The sequence below is a fragment of the Coptis chinensis genome, chromosome 9 (assembly GCF_015680905.1).
Source record: "Coptis chinensis isolate HL-2020 chromosome 9, ASM1568090v1, whole genome shotgun sequence".
Lineage (NCBI taxonomy): Eukaryota > Viridiplantae > Streptophyta > Magnoliopsida > Ranunculales > Ranunculaceae > Coptis > Coptis chinensis.
The window spans coordinates 52,823,994-52,840,495 of NC_141464.1; the positions used below are offsets into that span (position 1 = coordinate 52,823,994).

Below are 16,502 nucleotides of genomic sequence, written 5' to 3' on the forward strand. Positions count from 1 at the left end.
TTGCTGCGGATAGCAATTTTCGGTGGGTCTTGTATAGTTCACTTATGACCTATATTACCAGTAACTGCACAGCTATATGACCCTTCATTCTAGAAACTACATAAGCTGCAGCAATATCAGGTACCTTGATGGAGCCTTGATGTATCTTGAGTTGGGATGGTAGATTTTTCTATTGTTTCTTAACGGTAGCTGTTTAATATCTTAGGTTTATTTGAAACTGAATCACAGTAACAAACCTTAAGTTTTTTTTTTTTGGGTGGTGGTGGGGGGGAGATGATGTTTACATTGCCAGTTTTGACTTTGATTAATAATATTTGGTTATTCAAGTAAATAAATTCAGTACAAAGATGTGTAGTGGTTTATGTAAATCTGTATTTTTTTCGATAGTGCGTATTAGGACCGCATAGAATACAGGAACACATCTTTATGTTCTATGTGGGTGGGATCTGTGAGATGTGATTGTTGAGGGTATGGAGTTCTAGCTATATCACCCATCCTTTATGGTTTCATTGTTTCTCGGAGTCAAATGAAATCTGACAACATGTGTTTTTGGCTGCAAAGGAGGAGGTTGGTTTAATAAGCAATAAGGTAAATCTTTTACTAAAGGGTACCACTAGAGCTGAAAATAACATGATAACTTAGATACTAACTTTGCCAACCCTACTCAGTCTCATCAATTAAATATAGCTTAATTGGCAATTGTTGAATTATATCAGAATATCTCACCTTAAGTCAAGTATGATATGATATGATATGCTTTTATACCATAATAATTCAAGTAGGATATGATATGCTTGTAGATCTTTTGAGAAAGAAAAAAAAAATATAAAGGAACATGCTTTTGTTTTCATGGACATCATCCAGTACTTGAAGCCAAAATATGTGCTCATGGAGAATGTCGTAGATATCGTAAATTTTTCTGGTGGTTACCTTGGTCGCTTGGCGCTAGGCTGTTTGGTTGCCATGAACAGGCGTGACCAGGACTACGTACTAGTTGTCGAATGTTATGGGCTGCCACAGTTTCACATGCGTGCATTGTTTTGGGGGGCTTGTTCTACTGAGGTAAATCCACAAGAAATCAATAAATAAAACCAGTTTATCATGTAAAGGTCGTTTATTGACCATTGTTTTCCTTTTCAGAAGCTTCCGCAGTTCCCATTACCAACCTATGAGGTGGATGTTCGTGGTCAAGTCCCTAAAGAGTTTAAGGTATTACTGCTATTTGCTATCAATGTCTTGGAAAGATTACATCTTAAGTTATGACTACCATTTTCTATCAATTTCTTGAAAACATTACAATAAATTGTTTTTCACAACTACAGTGTAATGTTGTTGCCTATGGTGAAAATGACCCTTGCAATCTAGGAAGAGCTAACACATATACTAGGCTGATTTCCTAGGGCTAGCTATATTATCCGCTGCAAACAAAAACATGGCAGTAAAATGGGGAGACCCAACCTCGCATGAATGTCTGCTCAACCCAAAGAAGGTGAGTAGTTGTATACATTTTATCATTTGTATAAACAATTAAACTCAAAGCTTTGAAATATTAAATTGTCTTTGCTTGAACATAATATGATGTTTGGATCTCATACAAATATCTCTTCTTAACAAAGATTTATATCTCTTCTGCTTTGTAGTACATTCCTAGAACAAATATAGTTTTTTATGGACTTAAGAAGGCTCATGAACGTGCCGATCTCATTGCATACCTGAAATCAGCAACTTCATCTTAAGCTACTCCTGGCGCTTCAACAAGAGTAAGAACAATAGTGGGGATTGGTTGAGCTTGTGTAGTGAAAGGTTTAGTAGACAATATATGGTGTTAGTATTTGTAAGCTTTAAAACAATTTTGCTCCTCATTTTTACCCCGTTTCAATGGTGTACTAAACGAATTTGTAAGCTTTATCTTCTTGATTCATTTCTACATGTTTATCTAGTCAAGGTGTTCACAATGCAATCTTGGGGGTTAAAGAGTTTTTGTTATGTTGTACATGGTTTTTATTTTGATGTGAGCAGAGGAAAAATAAATATTTTTTTTTAAAAAAAATTAACTCTTCCGACGGATTAAGTCCGCAGGAACATTCTTTACCGACGGCTACAAACCAATTGTCATGTGGTCAAAAACAGCTTTGGCGTCCAACATAGACCGTTGGCATAGGTAACTTTCCGACGATTCAAAGCAATGGAATTTTTGCCGATGGCCTTAGACAGTGGGTAAATTCCGACGGTTAATAGCCGTCACACATCCGTCGGCGTAGCATATTTTAGCCAACGGCCTATTCCGACGGTCAAAAACAGTCAGTAGGCTAACCCGACTGGCCATTTTCCGACGGCTCTCCGACTGCTTTAGGCCGTTGGGTATTATCTTTCCCGACTGTTGTAGTCCGTTGGCGAAGGTCATTAGTTTTGTAACCCGACTGCTTTATAGCTCAAGTTGGAGACGTCGTGTGAACATGGAAAGCCTTGAAATTAAAGGGCTCAAGTCACATGATTACCATGTAATCATGCAACAATTGCTACCGGTGTTGTTACAACATGCGTTCTCACAACACAAGACTTTGTGCAATGCTATTCAGCATATATGTAATTTTTTTAATGTCTTGTGTGCGAAAAAAATTAAAGTGGATGATCTTACTATCTCTAAAAATTGTCTTGTCGAGGCAATGTGTGTACTGGAAAAGTTTTTTCCCCCATCTTTTTTTGTTATTAGCATTCACTTAATGCTTCATTTAGCTGATGAAGCATTGGCTTGCAGCCCTGTTTGGTTCCGTTGGATGTACCCTTTCGAAAGGTAAGTCTCTATTCTTTGTTCTCTTGTTCTATGTTTTCTATTTTATTACTTGGGGTGTTAACTGATAATTAAAATGTAACTTGACAGGTTAATGAAAGTTTATAAAGGCTATGTGAATCATTTTTCACATCCTGAAGGGTGCATCGCAGAGCGCTACCTTGAAGAGGAGTCGATTTTGTATTCTATGGAGTATATGCCGAATGGTGAGAAAGGAAGCCACAAGCGTTCGCATCAAGGGTTCTTAGATGCAGGTGGTAAATATGTGGATGAAGGGCCTTTGGGGAAAAGCAAATATGTAAGGTTATCTAACTTACAGTTTGAACAAGTGCGTAAATGGGTTCTACACTGCCATGATGGGATCCATTCTTGGAAGAAGTAATGATTCTACTCATATTTTTATACAGTAAAAAGTAAAAAGTACGTACGTACACATATTATAGATTAATTTTATTATTCATGTAACATGGAGTATGAAGCCTACTTAAGATCAATCACCACAAATGGGCGGAAGAGAAAGAGAAGCGTGCTAAAGAGTAAACAAATTGATTTCATTCCTTGGATGCGAAAGCAGGTTTGTTTAGGTTTCTTTTCCTATAAAGCATCTTTAATTATGCCCATTGAATTTAACATAGTGAGGTCAATAAAGTAAATCTTTAATTTCTATTGTAGTTGGAACATGTTGAAGGAGAGTCTCGCTTGAAGCGGTTAGCAGATGGTCCTAAATTCAAGGCAATATCTTATAACAGATATCGTATCAATGGTTTTGTCTTCTCTACGAGCCAACGTGATACCAAAAGGGTAACACAGAATAGCGGGGTCTATATGAACGCATTCACTAACTACCGGGTAAGCACCAGGGATAGGAATTACAAAGTAGTGGAGACAACCTATTATGGGGTCGTGAGGCATATATTTGAGTTGGATTATACTGATTTCAGCCAAGTTGTATTTTGCTGTGACTGGGTCAGAGTTGAGGATAGAACAACCGGCTGCAAAGTTGATCCTGATACAAATTTGGTTATAGTGAATATGGAAAAATTCAAGGGAAGGAACCGAGAAGAGGACGAGCCTTTCATTTTAGCATCTCAAGCATACCAAGTGTTCTACTCTATGGATCCATTGAGGCCTAGATGGTTTAATGTTTTCTTGGCACCTAAATCAATGACTAAGGATGTTGATGCACTTGAAGTTCCTATTCAGTTACACTCCACCATTGGCGAGAATGAAAGTTTAGAATGTTAATAGGATGGTCTATTGTTTGCTACTTTAATATGACTATTATCTTCTTGTTGGTTTTCATAATCATTAAAGACAATTTAATTGTTGGTTGATGTTTTTGTCATTATCTAATTTCCTTTGTGTTTTTTATATCTTTATTTATCTTTATTGGTGCTTAATGCTTTTTTTTTGTATAATTGTCCATGAAATTTGCGTACATGTTGTATAACTATTATTCTGCAATGCTGATTTATTTATCATTAAGTAGAAAGAAGAGATTCCCGTCACTTGTTATCAGGTTTACTCACTCATTCTATATATTATATTAATCTTCATTTTTTCAACTTCTACGTTTAAGACCTTTAGGGATTGGATCATCTTGCAGATTATTGGTGTTTCTAATCAAGCAGAGAAAGATGAGATTGTCAAGTCAGTCATGGGTCTAAGAAATGCAGAGGTTGAAGAAGGATACACCTTGGATGCTGTTGTATCTCGCCAGGTATAATAGAGAATACCTTTTTTCCCCCCTATTTGGTTTGAAAGCCTACTCATGTTTTTTATGTTCAATTTGAAGGAGCTTTTGATGGATGTGAGGGATAAGCTTCCTTTTGAACCAGAATATGCTGGTAATGTGAGGGAAAAGGTCCCACCTAAATGTTCTCTTCGTATTCCGTGGTCTTGGGTGCCTGCTATTCTCTGCCTTCTTCAAGAGGTACTTCTATATAGTACATAAATTTGTGAATGAATTATGACAGGAAAAAATTCACTTTTGTTTTCTATACTTTCTCTATCTAATATAGAGACTTAATTTGTGTCACACTTTTCTTGTTATTAAATCATTAACATACTTTGACGACACCAGCACATGCAACCCTGTCTTTGTCATGTAGCTCCAGACAACAATATCTTTTGTCACCTTGATGTCATCTCTCTTTTGATTTAGATCCTTCAAATCGAGGTAGTCATTCATGCTGAGTTGTGTAATATAATATTTCAATTGCATTTACAGGCTGGAGAAGAGAATTTGGTTTTGGAAATTGGTTGTGCAGCTCTGCAACATCCTGATGCTAACCCATTTACTCACGATTGTCTTCTCTCCATGGCGCTAGCCGAGGTTAGACACGTTAATAAGAGATTAGTTCTTACAAGCTCTGTTGATGGTGAAAATTTCGATTTTTTTTTTTCTCCACTAGAAATGTGGCAGCCAGGGAGATGGAAGGTTTATTCTATTTTCTGATGTGGCAATGCTTTTGTTACCTTCAGGTGGGTAATTTTCTAATCTTCGGGTTGGTACTTTTTTTCTTGTTGTTCCATTAATTTTTAGATATTTGTTTATTGTTCCTTTATTTATTGTGCAGGAGGAGGAGGATTTGGTCGCAGCTCTCATGAGCCTAAATACAAGATTGAATTCCATGAGCCACACTCTCCATTTCATCCTGTAAGCTGCTTTTCAGCTCCATTATTATTAGTTTGTTTGTGTTTTTCTGAAAACATGTTTTGGGCCCTTCTTACCTTTTTAGATTAGAACCTTGTATAGCTATGATATAAGGCTTTATCTTACAGGATGATGATCGAGTCCATCCATGGTGATGTCTGACAAGAATGGGCAGAAATTTTCATGTTTCTTGCCCAAAGAGGACAAAACAAAAACTAGCAAATTCGTCACTCAGCAGAACACTAGCAGCTTGATTGTGGAAACCCAGAGAAAGGTTACGTTGAAGACACCGTACCAGATGAATTACTCGAGGTCTTCAAGGACAAATGTTTTTATAAGGTGAGGACAATATTAAAAGATTATCATTATATGTGTTCTTTTCTCCCACGAAACTCTCATCGAATTTCCTGAGATATGATTTTACAATTTGAAATTGCTAAAATTTGGTCGCTCAGGACATGGAATAAAATTTTCTAGTTTAACACTTCACAGATTTATGGGAAGTATAATGAGTGTCCAATCTGGTTTTGTTTTGTTTTTCAAATGTTTAACCTGATTTATTAACTGTTCTTATGCAGCATTGCAGCAAGAGGGTTGGTGGTCTTATGAGTTTTGTTATCAGAAGAATTTTCGGCAACTTCATTTGGAGGGTGATAAGGTAGACTTTTGAATATCTGTCGAGGCCCTCTAATAATGAAACTGTCAATTATGTAATGTTTATCATATGGAACTTATACAGTTATACAAGGTTTTCAAACAGATGTATTGGAAACATTTTAACTACTGCTTCTTTTACCCTTTTGCTCAATAGCACTATATTATAATCAATGGATAATTTGGTTCCATGTTTATTCGTGTTTTAAAATGTAATAGTCCCAATCAATGGAGTAGAGAAATACGTTCTACTTGATAATTGTCAATCATCCATGACTGTTGAATCTGATATGTTTTTAAATTCCACACGGTAAGTACTATCATAGTAAGATTTCGGACTGAAATGCTAAATACTTTTGTATAAACTCTTCAGCATAGAGGTTCTAACTACTGCTTTAGCTTATCAGTTTCAATTAGGCTCGATGCTCTACCTTGCAACCTCGTAAATTTACAGGGTCAGAACTGAGGCTACCAGCCTAGTGTCATGTTCTTGTTCAACAAGTTTCTAATTATTCTCAATGGGGCTCCTATTTAAACTACATATCGCATTTGTCTGATAGCTGAATTATTAGGTTTTCACGAAGCTCGGGTATTTATTTCCAACTCATGTATTCAGGTACATACATACAAATGGACCGGCGATGGTGGAAGAAAAATCTTCGATAAAACAAATGAGAAAGTAGCATCGCCAGCAGATTCACCGGGACTTTTTTGGCTTCAGTTGGATCTCAAGGGGATCAGTCTCATCAATCTAATTTAAACTAATCTGGTAGTTTAAAAATACGGTAGTTTATAATGATGAAATAAATGCGATCCAAAATATTTCTCACAGTGGAATGTAGTCCAACAGTACCACTCTTCCTCTTTTTTTACGTTATAAAATTCAGGAAAGTAATCGGAGTTTACATCCAATGTAAATGAATCAAACAGACATCCGATTTTCTTACGCTAAAAATGTTATATAAAAGTCCAAAAAAATGTGTTACTTATTCGAGTTCTTTCTTATTATTAAACTCATATCTCGACCTCATGTTATAATCAATTAACATTTTTTCCTCTGCATCTGCTTCATTTCAATGGTCAGGAGAAACCCAAGAAGCCCAGTTATGTTTAAGTTTCTGTGGAGACATATGCACATCTGACTGGATTGGAGGATGAAATCAAGACACCTAATGATCATGTAAAGACATTGAATGAAAGAGTTGATATTTGGAATAAAAAAACAATCGTCTGCTCATTCTGAGATAGATGTTATTAAGGAAACTGTTGTAAAGCAACACACAAAAGTTGCTGAAGAAGCTGTTTCAAGAATATGCTTTTGTAGCATGTGTTTTGTTTGTAATTACTTTGGATAAATAACTCAATATAGTTAGGATTTATGTGTTTTCTTTCAATTTATCTCTTTTGGTAAGGTTATGCTTTGTGTTAATGTTGGGTTTTTTTGTAACATTTGTCCGAATAACACAGGTATCATAGTTTGGCATTGAGTGCAATTTGGAACGTTTCTAAAACCCACCCAGGCACTTTCAGAAGACTTTTTTTTTTAGTTCAATGCTCCATCCGAATGCATAAAAGTTCCAAAATTTTCATTTTGAACGCTTAGAGAGTGTTCCACCCTTTAAATTTGAAACAAATGGTATGTCCCGGAGAGCTTTGTAACAAGTGCGGTCAGTTCAAGACTTTAAACAGGAACGCACCAAATGTGTTCAATCATTTTAGGAACGCAGTAAACAGGAACGTGTAGCATCTGTTCCAAATCTGTTCAGGAACAGATTACAAAAGCCCAATTCAAACAACTATCCACATCCATATCAAAATTCATATCAAACCCCCCTAAATATATAAATGTTACACCTCCGCCAACCGGATTCCAATTAATGGTATAAATAATAAATTCACCCTAGGTAGTAACTACACATCAACTAATTGTGTAACCACTTAACAATTTATTCATGTCCAATACAACTATGCCAGTCCACATCAAATTAATTATAACAAGACAAGTCAAACGCATAATTTCTTACATAAATATTGAAATAGAATGAAATGACCAGAATACCCGTTACTAAAAATCTGGGTCATTACAGGCCCGAACCGACCCGACCCTCGAGGCAAATGAGGGTAAGACTGGCGCTGGCCCGGCCCTGAAAGCATGAGGACTTCGTCGTTTGAGGCCCATTTGACACCACTAAGGACAAGTACTACATCCAACAATCAATCTAACCTAGTTGCACCCATAAATTCAAATAAATTGGAAGCACACAAAAAAATGGATAGATTGTAGATTGAGGCATGCATACGGAAGAACATACTACATTCTCACTTAAAAAAGTAAATTGAAACTAGATAATGAACAGTAACAACAAAGATGATATCATATGCAACCAAGTAGGATGTTATCTAGAAGAAATATAATTATACCGCCCACATTAGCAACGTATTTGACTTAACCCAGTAGTAATATCTTAACTTGCATTCAATTTAATATAGAGTAGGAGCATAAAAATAAAAAGAAGCAAATAAGGGTTCTCCTATTCACTTCTACCAACTACCACACACTTCAACAACAAACTCGATATTAAAACGATTACTTCTTGAGCCTACCGCGAACACTAGGCATTGGTTTAGAAGAAGTATCAATAACAACAGTAGCATCCAAATTACTAATCTTCTTCAGCTCCTCCAACCCAGCCATAATGATCGATTAACCATATTTTTTACATTTAATGAAAATCAGACAAGTTTGGGCCTAAAGCCCACGGTTTGGACCGAGTCCTTTGTAACTGGATCCTAATTTCTATTATATAAATATTAAATCGACGAGTTTCCGTTTAATAAATTCTGTGAATATCTATCAAGTTACGGCAACCTACCTAATTAACTTCATTAGTTTTTCAGTTCCAATAGAAACTAATCACACATTTCTCCTCCTAAGCTTCCTAACAGCTACACGTAATAAGAGCTAGGATGTATCAACTATTCAACTCTCAATGGTGTTTTTAACTAATGTCTCCTAAATACTGCAAACCCACCCTGGCATGAAATGAAGATCTCTCTTTAAAACCCTGCCCATGCACATAGTGTCCATAGCTCAGATCACTCAACCTTGTTTGCATTAATTGTTTCATATATAGTTCACTGCAATGGCCATGAATAGGGTATTGGTACTTTGTCTTGCTGCATTCTTTGTCTGCTCCCTCTTATTTGAAGCAACAACTGCTGTTCGCTATATACCTTATCCTGTCTTGACTCGAATCGCAGGTATTGCGACCCCAGGAATAATAAATGTGTTAAAGATCACCCCGCCAACCACTACCACAGTGGTTGCAATCAAATTGACCGATGCAGGAACGGTGAAAACCGCCCCTAGACTACCCTTGGAGCAGGTTGACCCCGAAGATAAAGGGCAGGAGTTGAGGGGGTCGTGAGTGTGGCTCCATCATTAAGTGAAATGCTGGAGGATGGTCAACAATATTAGCAGGGGGATGCCGTCGTTCTTGGTCATGACTAAATCGCCTTAATTAATAGTTATGGCAAAAAAGTGAAACTCATATACGCAGAAGCAATACCTTGTTGAAATCTTGTGAGATCATTTAAGTTCCAGTTAATTAAAATGATTTATTCTAATATAATGGAGTTAAAGAGCTGTTTAGAAGTCATTAGTTATTAACATCACCACGGAACCAATTTTCTTCTCGTCCTTTAAGCTTTTTTTAAGATCTCTGGCCATTCTCTTCATCTGTAATTTTTAAAATTATTAACTAATTTTCAGACAAGCTTCATCTGTCACACACATACATAATAACATTCACAACTGTCTCACTACTTCAGGGCTAGGGAATAAAACAACTCCTAATACCTATCAAGTGTTAACTCTGTGCATTTTGGAGTTGAAATAGGCCGGTCTGTGCATTTTGGAGTTGAAATAGGATCTGTGTTAGCTTTCATGTAATATGTTTCCATGTATAACATCGGCGACATTTCCGAAAGATAGTCTGTTAGAACGATGATGTGGCATTAACATGATATTGTTCCGCAGTAAGTAGATTATTGTGCAATGGAGAAATATATAATTATCACACTGCAATGAACTGACTAGCAGAGAAGCATGTCTATTAGTGTGAAGGAACTAGCTACCAGAACCCCCTTCGTGAGACCATTGCTAACACCAGTGTCTATTGAGTTTGATGTTTTTTTTTTTTTTTTTCTGAACAACATACGTTCGCATATACAGAAAAATTTCTGATACGTGTTCTATTACAATAACGAATTCTAGTCCGTATCTGTTCCGGCAACAGTCGAAGTTGTTTCATGCACTGTTGGATCATTAATCTAACGGTACGGCTGTATTATATATTCTAGGCTCGATTTATTAGTGAAAAATGTATTTTCACTCCAATACTAAAAACTATGTCCGTATTACACTATGATCAGGATTCCTTCAGTAAACTGAATTACATGAGTCCAAAGGTTACGTCATATGTGGTGTTATAGAAGTTAGGATTATGAATCTTGAATAAACATTTTGAATAGGTTATGGCGCCATCAGTGCTAAATCGACTTAGGGCCGCAATGCACGGGGTCTGGTCTGCTCTGGCTTAGTGACTGGGAGTAAATAGGGTGCACATTTTTGGAATTCCTGTATTCATGCCGCCTCATAGCTAGTGCTGTGCCTCTCGAGGATGACATCAAGGTCAGTAGAAAATTTCTGTTTCTCACGATCGAAATAGCCACCAGCCAGCCAGAGTGAAGCGACTTCGCCATGACTCCATGATTTAGCGACCAGCTCATGGCTTTAACACATGGGCACCACTCGAGGAGAAGGAGGCACCAGCTTTTTTCTCCGTGGGCTTCGCTCATTTCAAGAATCCGCGAAATTTTGGTTTTTGGTATAAAAACAAAATCAGTCTTTTGGAAAATTTAACTTTTCCAAAACCAAGAAATAGAGTGATTACAAGAGAACAATTCTTTGTGAGTTGAGTGTTCATTCTTTGTGAGTGAATTGAGAGAGACTTGTAATCGCCATCTCGGGACATCTAGTAAAGCTTGGAACTTCGCGGATGTGGGCGTAGGCAAATTCGCGAACCACGATATATCTCGTCTTGTGGTTTGTTCTTCTTTTACATTGATTGTTTTATTTCATATGCTTGTTATTTGATATTGAGAAGTGTTGGGATATTGCTTGGAGGGTGTTGAAGTCTTGTCTATTAAGAAAGATCAATCTTTGTGTAGGATTGATCTGTTTGGTGTGGGTAACGTTGTTTCCGCAGTTAATTATTCACAACAATTGGTATCAGAGCGTAGGTATACGACTAGGATTTTGAGTTTAGTACTAAAAATTTGTGTAGACAAGGTGTTCGATTAAATTCCGAGGTGAAACTGTTTCTTTTGGGTTATTGTGTGTAACTTGAAAGATGGCTCCCAAGATGTCAAACGCAAGGTTTGAAGTAGAGAAGTTTAATGGGAAGAATAACTTTGGGATTTGGCAAGTCCAAGTAAAGGACATCCTCATCCAACAAAGGTTTGCACAAGGCTTTGAAGGGGATTAAATCTAAAGGCGGCAAGTATGAGTAATGATGATTGGGAAGAGTTCGATCTTCGGGCTTGTTCATCAATCCGGTTATGTCTTGCTAATGAGGTCATGTATAGTGTGATGGGAGAAAATACCGCCGGTATTTGGCTCAAACTAGAGTCTATGTATATGACCAAGAGCATGATCGAACAAGATGTACCTTAAGAAGCGTCTTTATCGGTACATGATGATGTCGATGGTTCAACGATGCAAGAGCAGCACGTTAGTGAGTTCCGTCGACGCCTAGCGGATTATTTGAATGTTGGTATGAAGATGGATGATGAGGATCAAAGCGGCATGTTTAATATTCTCCTTGCCGAAAAGCTATGAGCATCTAATGACTACATTCATGAACGAGAAGTCGCCGATCTTGACGAAGTTCGAGTGCACTTCTTTCTTATGAGTTGATGAAGAAGACACGTGTAGAGAATAGCATTGATGCAAGTCGTGGGCTAGTGGCAAGAGGAAATTAGTCCGAACGTAATTATTCAAGTAATGATAATTCTAGGTCCAAGTCAAAGAAGCCTTTAAAACATGTACAGTGCTACAATTGCAATGAAAAAGGACATTACGCAAGTAATTGTCCTCACCCGAAGAAAGAGAACAAGAGAGATGGTCAGAAGAAAGGTAAGGCAAAATTTGAGGCAAATTATGCTTCAGGCTCTGAAGAGGATGAGTTCAGTCTCTGTGTGTCCACACAAGACTATATGACCGAGAGGTGGATTCTTGATTCCGGATGTTCCTATCATATGTGCCCGAATAGAAAGTGGTTTACTTCTTATGAGAGCATTGATGGTGGTTCTGTTTTAATGGGTAATGACGTTGCTTGTAAGACGGTAGGAATTGGAACTATACGGGTCAAGATGTATGATGGTGTAGTGAGGACTCTAACCGATGTGAGACATGTTCCTGAGCTAAAGAAAAGTCTTATTTCTCTTGGTACCTTGGATTTCAAAGGCCACAAGTTTGTGGGCGAAGGTGGAGTCCTAAATATTGTTAATGGCTCTTTAGTTGTTATGAAGGGTCAAAAATATGGAACCTTGTATACTCTGATTGGTAGTACGGTGATAGGCGATGTAGGGTGGGTGCATGTAGTAATGATTCCGAGTGCACTAAGATGTGGCATATCGTTTAGGGCATATGAGTGAAAAGGGTTTGTCCGAGTTGTGCAAGCGGGGTTCTTGAAGAACTTGAAGAAGCCAAGTATGGGGTTACGTGAGCATTGCGTCTATGGGAAGCAAAGCGAGTCAAGTTCAAGTCAAGCAAGCACACGACAACAGCATCCTTGATTATGTGCATACGGGATGTTTAGGGACCCTCCGGGTGGCTTCCAAGGGAGGTAACCGCTATTATGTCTCATTCATTGATGATCATACTCGCTATGTGTGGGTGTATATGATGAAATCGAAAGATGAAGTGTTTGAGACATTTAAGAAGTGGAAGGCAAGGGTTGAGAATCGCATAGATAGGAAGGTAAAGACATTACGGTCCGACAATGGTAATCGAGTATACCTATGGACCTTTCAAGAGTTAAATGGCGCGAATGAGGGGAATTGCCGCCTGGAATCGGACGATCGGGCAACGCCACGCCAGAATGGAATGGCGAGAGAGGATGAATAGAACTTTGCTTGAAAGAGCAAGATGTTTATTGTCTAATGCCGGTCCCAGGCAAAGAGTATTAGGCGATCAAATGTCCATGGCGTGTTACCGCATGCAATAGGTCACCGCAGCACCAGCTATAGATTGCGGGACACCTTATGAGGTGTGGTCGTAACCCAAATGATTATAGTATCTTCGAAGTGTTTTGGATCGACACTTACTACCATGTGAGGGGCGAAAGCTAGATCCTAGAGCTAAGAAGGCCATATTCTTAGGCCATGAAATGGGGTAAAGGGATACGATTGTGGTGTCTAGAAGACCACAAGTTCCCCGTCGTGAGAGATGTTACCTTTGATGAGACTTAGGTGTTATCTTCGAAGAAGTTTCCGGAAGTAGGCTGGGCGAGAATGGTGAAGTCTATAGAAGTTCAAGCTCGAGCTTGAGTTGTCGATCTGTGAGATGACCGGTTAAATCATGATGAGGTACCAAATCATGGAACCACACAAAGAATGGAAGAAGAGCATGAGCATCCGCGAACTTGTAGTGGTGACCACAGGCCACGCGAGACACAAGTTAAAGAAGTGCACAAGTATGGGCATGAGAAGCCGGTGAAAACACTATGGTCGGTGGATTTAGTGGCATATGCACCGAATATCGAAGATGATGAGCGGATAGCTTCAAGGAAGCCGTTAGAGATGCTCATTCTGAGAGATTGGTTGGTAGCTATGCAAGCGAGATGGAATCTCTTGATAAAAATCACACATGGGACCTAGTTTTATTGCCAAAGGGCAAAAGGACTATCGGCAAACAAATGGGTGTTCGAAAAGAAAGAGGTCCTTCCCGAGTCCGGCGAAGATCGGGTACAAGGCAAGAGTGGTAGCAAAGGGTTTTTCACGGAAGGAAGGCGCCGACTACTGATGAGGTATTTTTCCCGTGGTCAAACATACGTCCATTCGTGTGTTGTTGAGTTTAGTTGCTCACTTCAACTTGGAGTTAGAGCAACTTGATGTGAAAACTGCTTTCTTGCATGGGGACTTGGAAGAAGAGATCTATATGAGACAACCTGAAGGGTTTGTCGTTCTTGAAAAGAAGATCATGTATGCAAATTGAATCGGTCAATTTGTATGGGTTAAAGCAATCGCCTGCAATGGTACAACGCCGCTTTGACACATTCATGATGCAACATGAGTACACCAAGTAAGTATGACTGTGTGTCTACTTTAGAAGGCTTCATGGTAATGACTTCATCTATCTCCTCACGCTTTATGTGGATGACATGCTTATTGCTTCCAAAAGCATGGTGGAGATAGACAAGTTGAAATCTCAACTTAGCTCGAGAGTTTGAGATGAAAGACTTAGGTGGAGCCAAGAAGATCTTGGGCATGGAGATTGACAGAGATAGGAAGAAGCGGCGGATAGTTGTATCTCGGAAGAAATACCTTCGAAAAAAGTAATTTCACGATTTGGTATGGAGAATGCAAAGTCGGTTTCTACACCTTTAGTTTGGGCATTTTAGGCTTTCACCTAAGTTCTCTCCCTAGTTCGGTTGGAGGAACAAAAGCATATGGCTAATGTTCCTTATGCAAGTGTCGTGGGTAGTTTGATGTATGCTATGGTGTGCACACGCCCGGACATTTCCACAGTGCGTTAGTGTTGTAAGCGGTATATGGCAAAACACCGGGAAGCGACATTGGGAGGCGATGAAATGGGTACTAAGGTACTTGAAGGGTACCTTGGATGTGGGATTAGCTTATGGTGGAGGCACTTGTTATGTCGGTGGGTTTGTGGATTCCGATTATGCGGTGCTTTCTAGATAGACGACGATCGACTCTCATCGGTTATGTGTTTATGATGCATCTTTGCACCGGTTAGTTGGAGGTCTATGCTACAAAGCTACTGATTGCTCTATCTACTACTTGGGGCGAGTATATATGCGAAAGCGGCGGGCGGCAGTGAAAAGAGGCACTATGGCTTCGAGGTCTTCTAGGTGATTTGGGTATTGAGCAGAACAGTGTTGCTGTGTATTGTGATAGTCAGAGTGCTATTCATTTGGCGAAGAACCAAGTTCATCATGGTCGGACCAAGCATATTGATGTCCGTTATCACTTTATACGGGATGTCATTGAGGATGGTGATGTTGCACTTGAGAAAGTAGACACCCATGACAATCCTGGCCGATATCTTGGCGAAAGTTGTCACCGGAGTTAAGTTCCAACACCGCTTTGGACTTGCTCCAAATCCTACATGTTTGAAAGAGCCCCAGTGTGGGCATAGCCCTTTTTGGGCGATTATTTCTGAAGTCTTCCTTTGCGGGAGGTGTTCCCTCTTGGATGTGATCTTCTTTGGATGTGTTCGGGTTTGGTTTTATGTGTTAAAACCTCACCGAGGTGGAGAATGTAGAAAAATTTCGTTTCTCGACGATCGGAGGCCAGAGCGCTTCGAGTGAAGCGCGACTTCGCGCTCATGACTCCGATGATTTAAGCGACCAGCGCTCAAAGAAGCGCGACCAGCCATGGCTTTAACATTACATGGCACACCCGCCCAGAGGAGAGCGCCCGCAAAGAGCTTTTCCCGCTTTTTTTTTTCGATAACCTTAGCGAATTTTGGTTTTGGTATAAAAACAAAATCGATCTTTTGGAAAATTTAACTTTTCCAAAACCAAGAAATAGAGTGATTACAAGAGAACAATTCTTTGTGAGTTGAGTGTTCATTCTTTGTGAGTGAATTGAGAGAGACTTGTAATCAATTACTCCGGACATCTAGTAAAGCTTGGAACTCGCTTGTGGGCGTAGGCAAATTGCTTAGAACCACGATATATATCTCGCCTTGTGGTTTGTTCTTCTTTTACATTGATTGTTTTATTTCATATGCTTGTTATTTGATATTGAGAAGTGTTGGGATATTGCTTGGAGGGTGTTGAAGTCTTGTCTATTGAGAAAGATCAATCTTTGTGTAGGATTGATCTGTTTGGTGTGGGTAACGTTGTTTCCGCAGTTAATTATTCACAACAAAGGCCAATAATGATATCCCATCCTGCGGGTTCACAACCTAAGCCTTGATTCGATGACCTATTTCCGGAAGAAGGTGAAGAGGTGGGTGTAAGGGTTGTGCCTAGAGGGAGAAAGAGGGCTGACGTTGGTGTTCCAGCGAGAATGAGTGAACATAACTAAGTGAGCACAAAGTTGAGCGTCATGCATCAAAATGTTAAAGGGTCTTTAAACTTAATTGCT

The 16,502-nt window shown here is 38.9% G+C and overlaps 2 protein-coding genes and 1 long non-coding RNA gene across 6 annotated transcripts; all 3 read left to right on the forward strand.

Annotated features, from left to right (window-relative positions):
• The first annotated feature begins 589 nt into the window (after positions 1–589).
• Positions 590–2,158, forward strand: LOC147476646 (DNA (cytosine-5)-methyltransferase 1-like). 4 transcript variants are annotated; one of them, XR_015208441.1, is made up of 4 exons: positions 590–1,062; positions 1,141–1,209; positions 1,401–1,489; positions 1,641–2,158. XR_015208441.1 is itself a non-coding variant. In XM_086583607.1 (4 exons), exons 1-4 carry the CDS (start codon positions 850–852, stop codon positions 1,734–1,736), a joined length of 480 nt encoding a protein of 159 aa, XP_086439733.1. In that variant the 5' UTR covers positions 602–849; the 3' UTR covers positions 1,737–2,149. The 4 variants fall into 4 exon arrangements, 2 of the variants coding, with proteins under 2 accessions (XP_086439733.1, XP_086439734.1); XR_015208440.1 differs by having other exon boundaries at positions 602–1,062; positions 1,323–1,489; positions 1,641–2,152; XM_086583607.1 differs by having other exon boundaries at positions 602–1,062; positions 1,388–1,489; positions 1,641–2,149.
• A 2,025-nt stretch (positions 2,159–4,183) lies between these two features.
• Positions 4,184–5,580, forward strand: LOC147476647 (plastid division protein CDP1, chloroplastic-like). Its single transcript, XM_086585786.1, has 7 exons — positions 4,184–4,310; positions 4,398–4,511; positions 4,587–4,724; positions 5,022–5,126; positions 5,206–5,275; positions 5,371–5,450; positions 5,533–5,580. The coding sequence occupies exons 2-7, from the start codon at positions 4,449–4,451 to the stop codon at positions 5,578–5,580; spliced, it is 504 nt and encodes a 167-aa protein (XP_086441912.1). The 5' UTR covers positions 4,184–4,310; positions 4,398–4,448.
• Positions 5,581–5,598: 18 nt separating this feature from the next.
• LOC147476648 (uncharacterized) lies at positions 5,599–6,757 on the forward strand. Its single transcript, XR_015209503.1, has 3 exons — positions 5,599–5,786; positions 6,026–6,105; positions 6,718–6,757. It is a non-coding gene; the product is annotated as an uncharacterized LOC147476648 (long non-coding RNA).
• The last annotated feature ends 9,745 nt before the right edge of the window (positions 6,758–16,502 follow it).

Bases quoted from the DNA above. Each gene is read 5' to 3' on its own strand.
- LOC147476646 (XM_086583607.1), top strand. From the start codon at position 850: ATGGACATCATCCAGTACTTGAAGCCAAAATATGTGCTCATGGAGAAT. The intron at 1,210-1,387 runs GTATTACTGCTA...CACATATACTAG, and splicing joins AAGTCCCTAAAGAGTTTAAG to GCTGATTTCCTAGGGCTAGC. The intron at 1,490-1,640 runs GTGAGTAGTTGT...TCTGCTTTGTAG, and splicing joins GTCTGCTCAACCCAAAGAAG to TACATTCCTAGAACAAATAT.
- LOC147476647 (XM_086585786.1), top strand. From the start codon at position 4,449: ATGGGTCTAAGAAATGCAGAGGTTGAAGAAGGATACACCTTGGATGCT. The intron at 4,725-5,021 runs GTACTTCTATAT...TTGCATTTACAG, and splicing joins TTCTCTGCCTTCTTCAAGAG to GCTGGAGAAGAGAATTTGGT. The intron at 5,451-5,532 runs GTAAGCTGCTTT...TTACCTTTTTAG, and splicing joins CACACTCTCCATTTCATCCT to ATTAGAACCTTGTATAGCTA.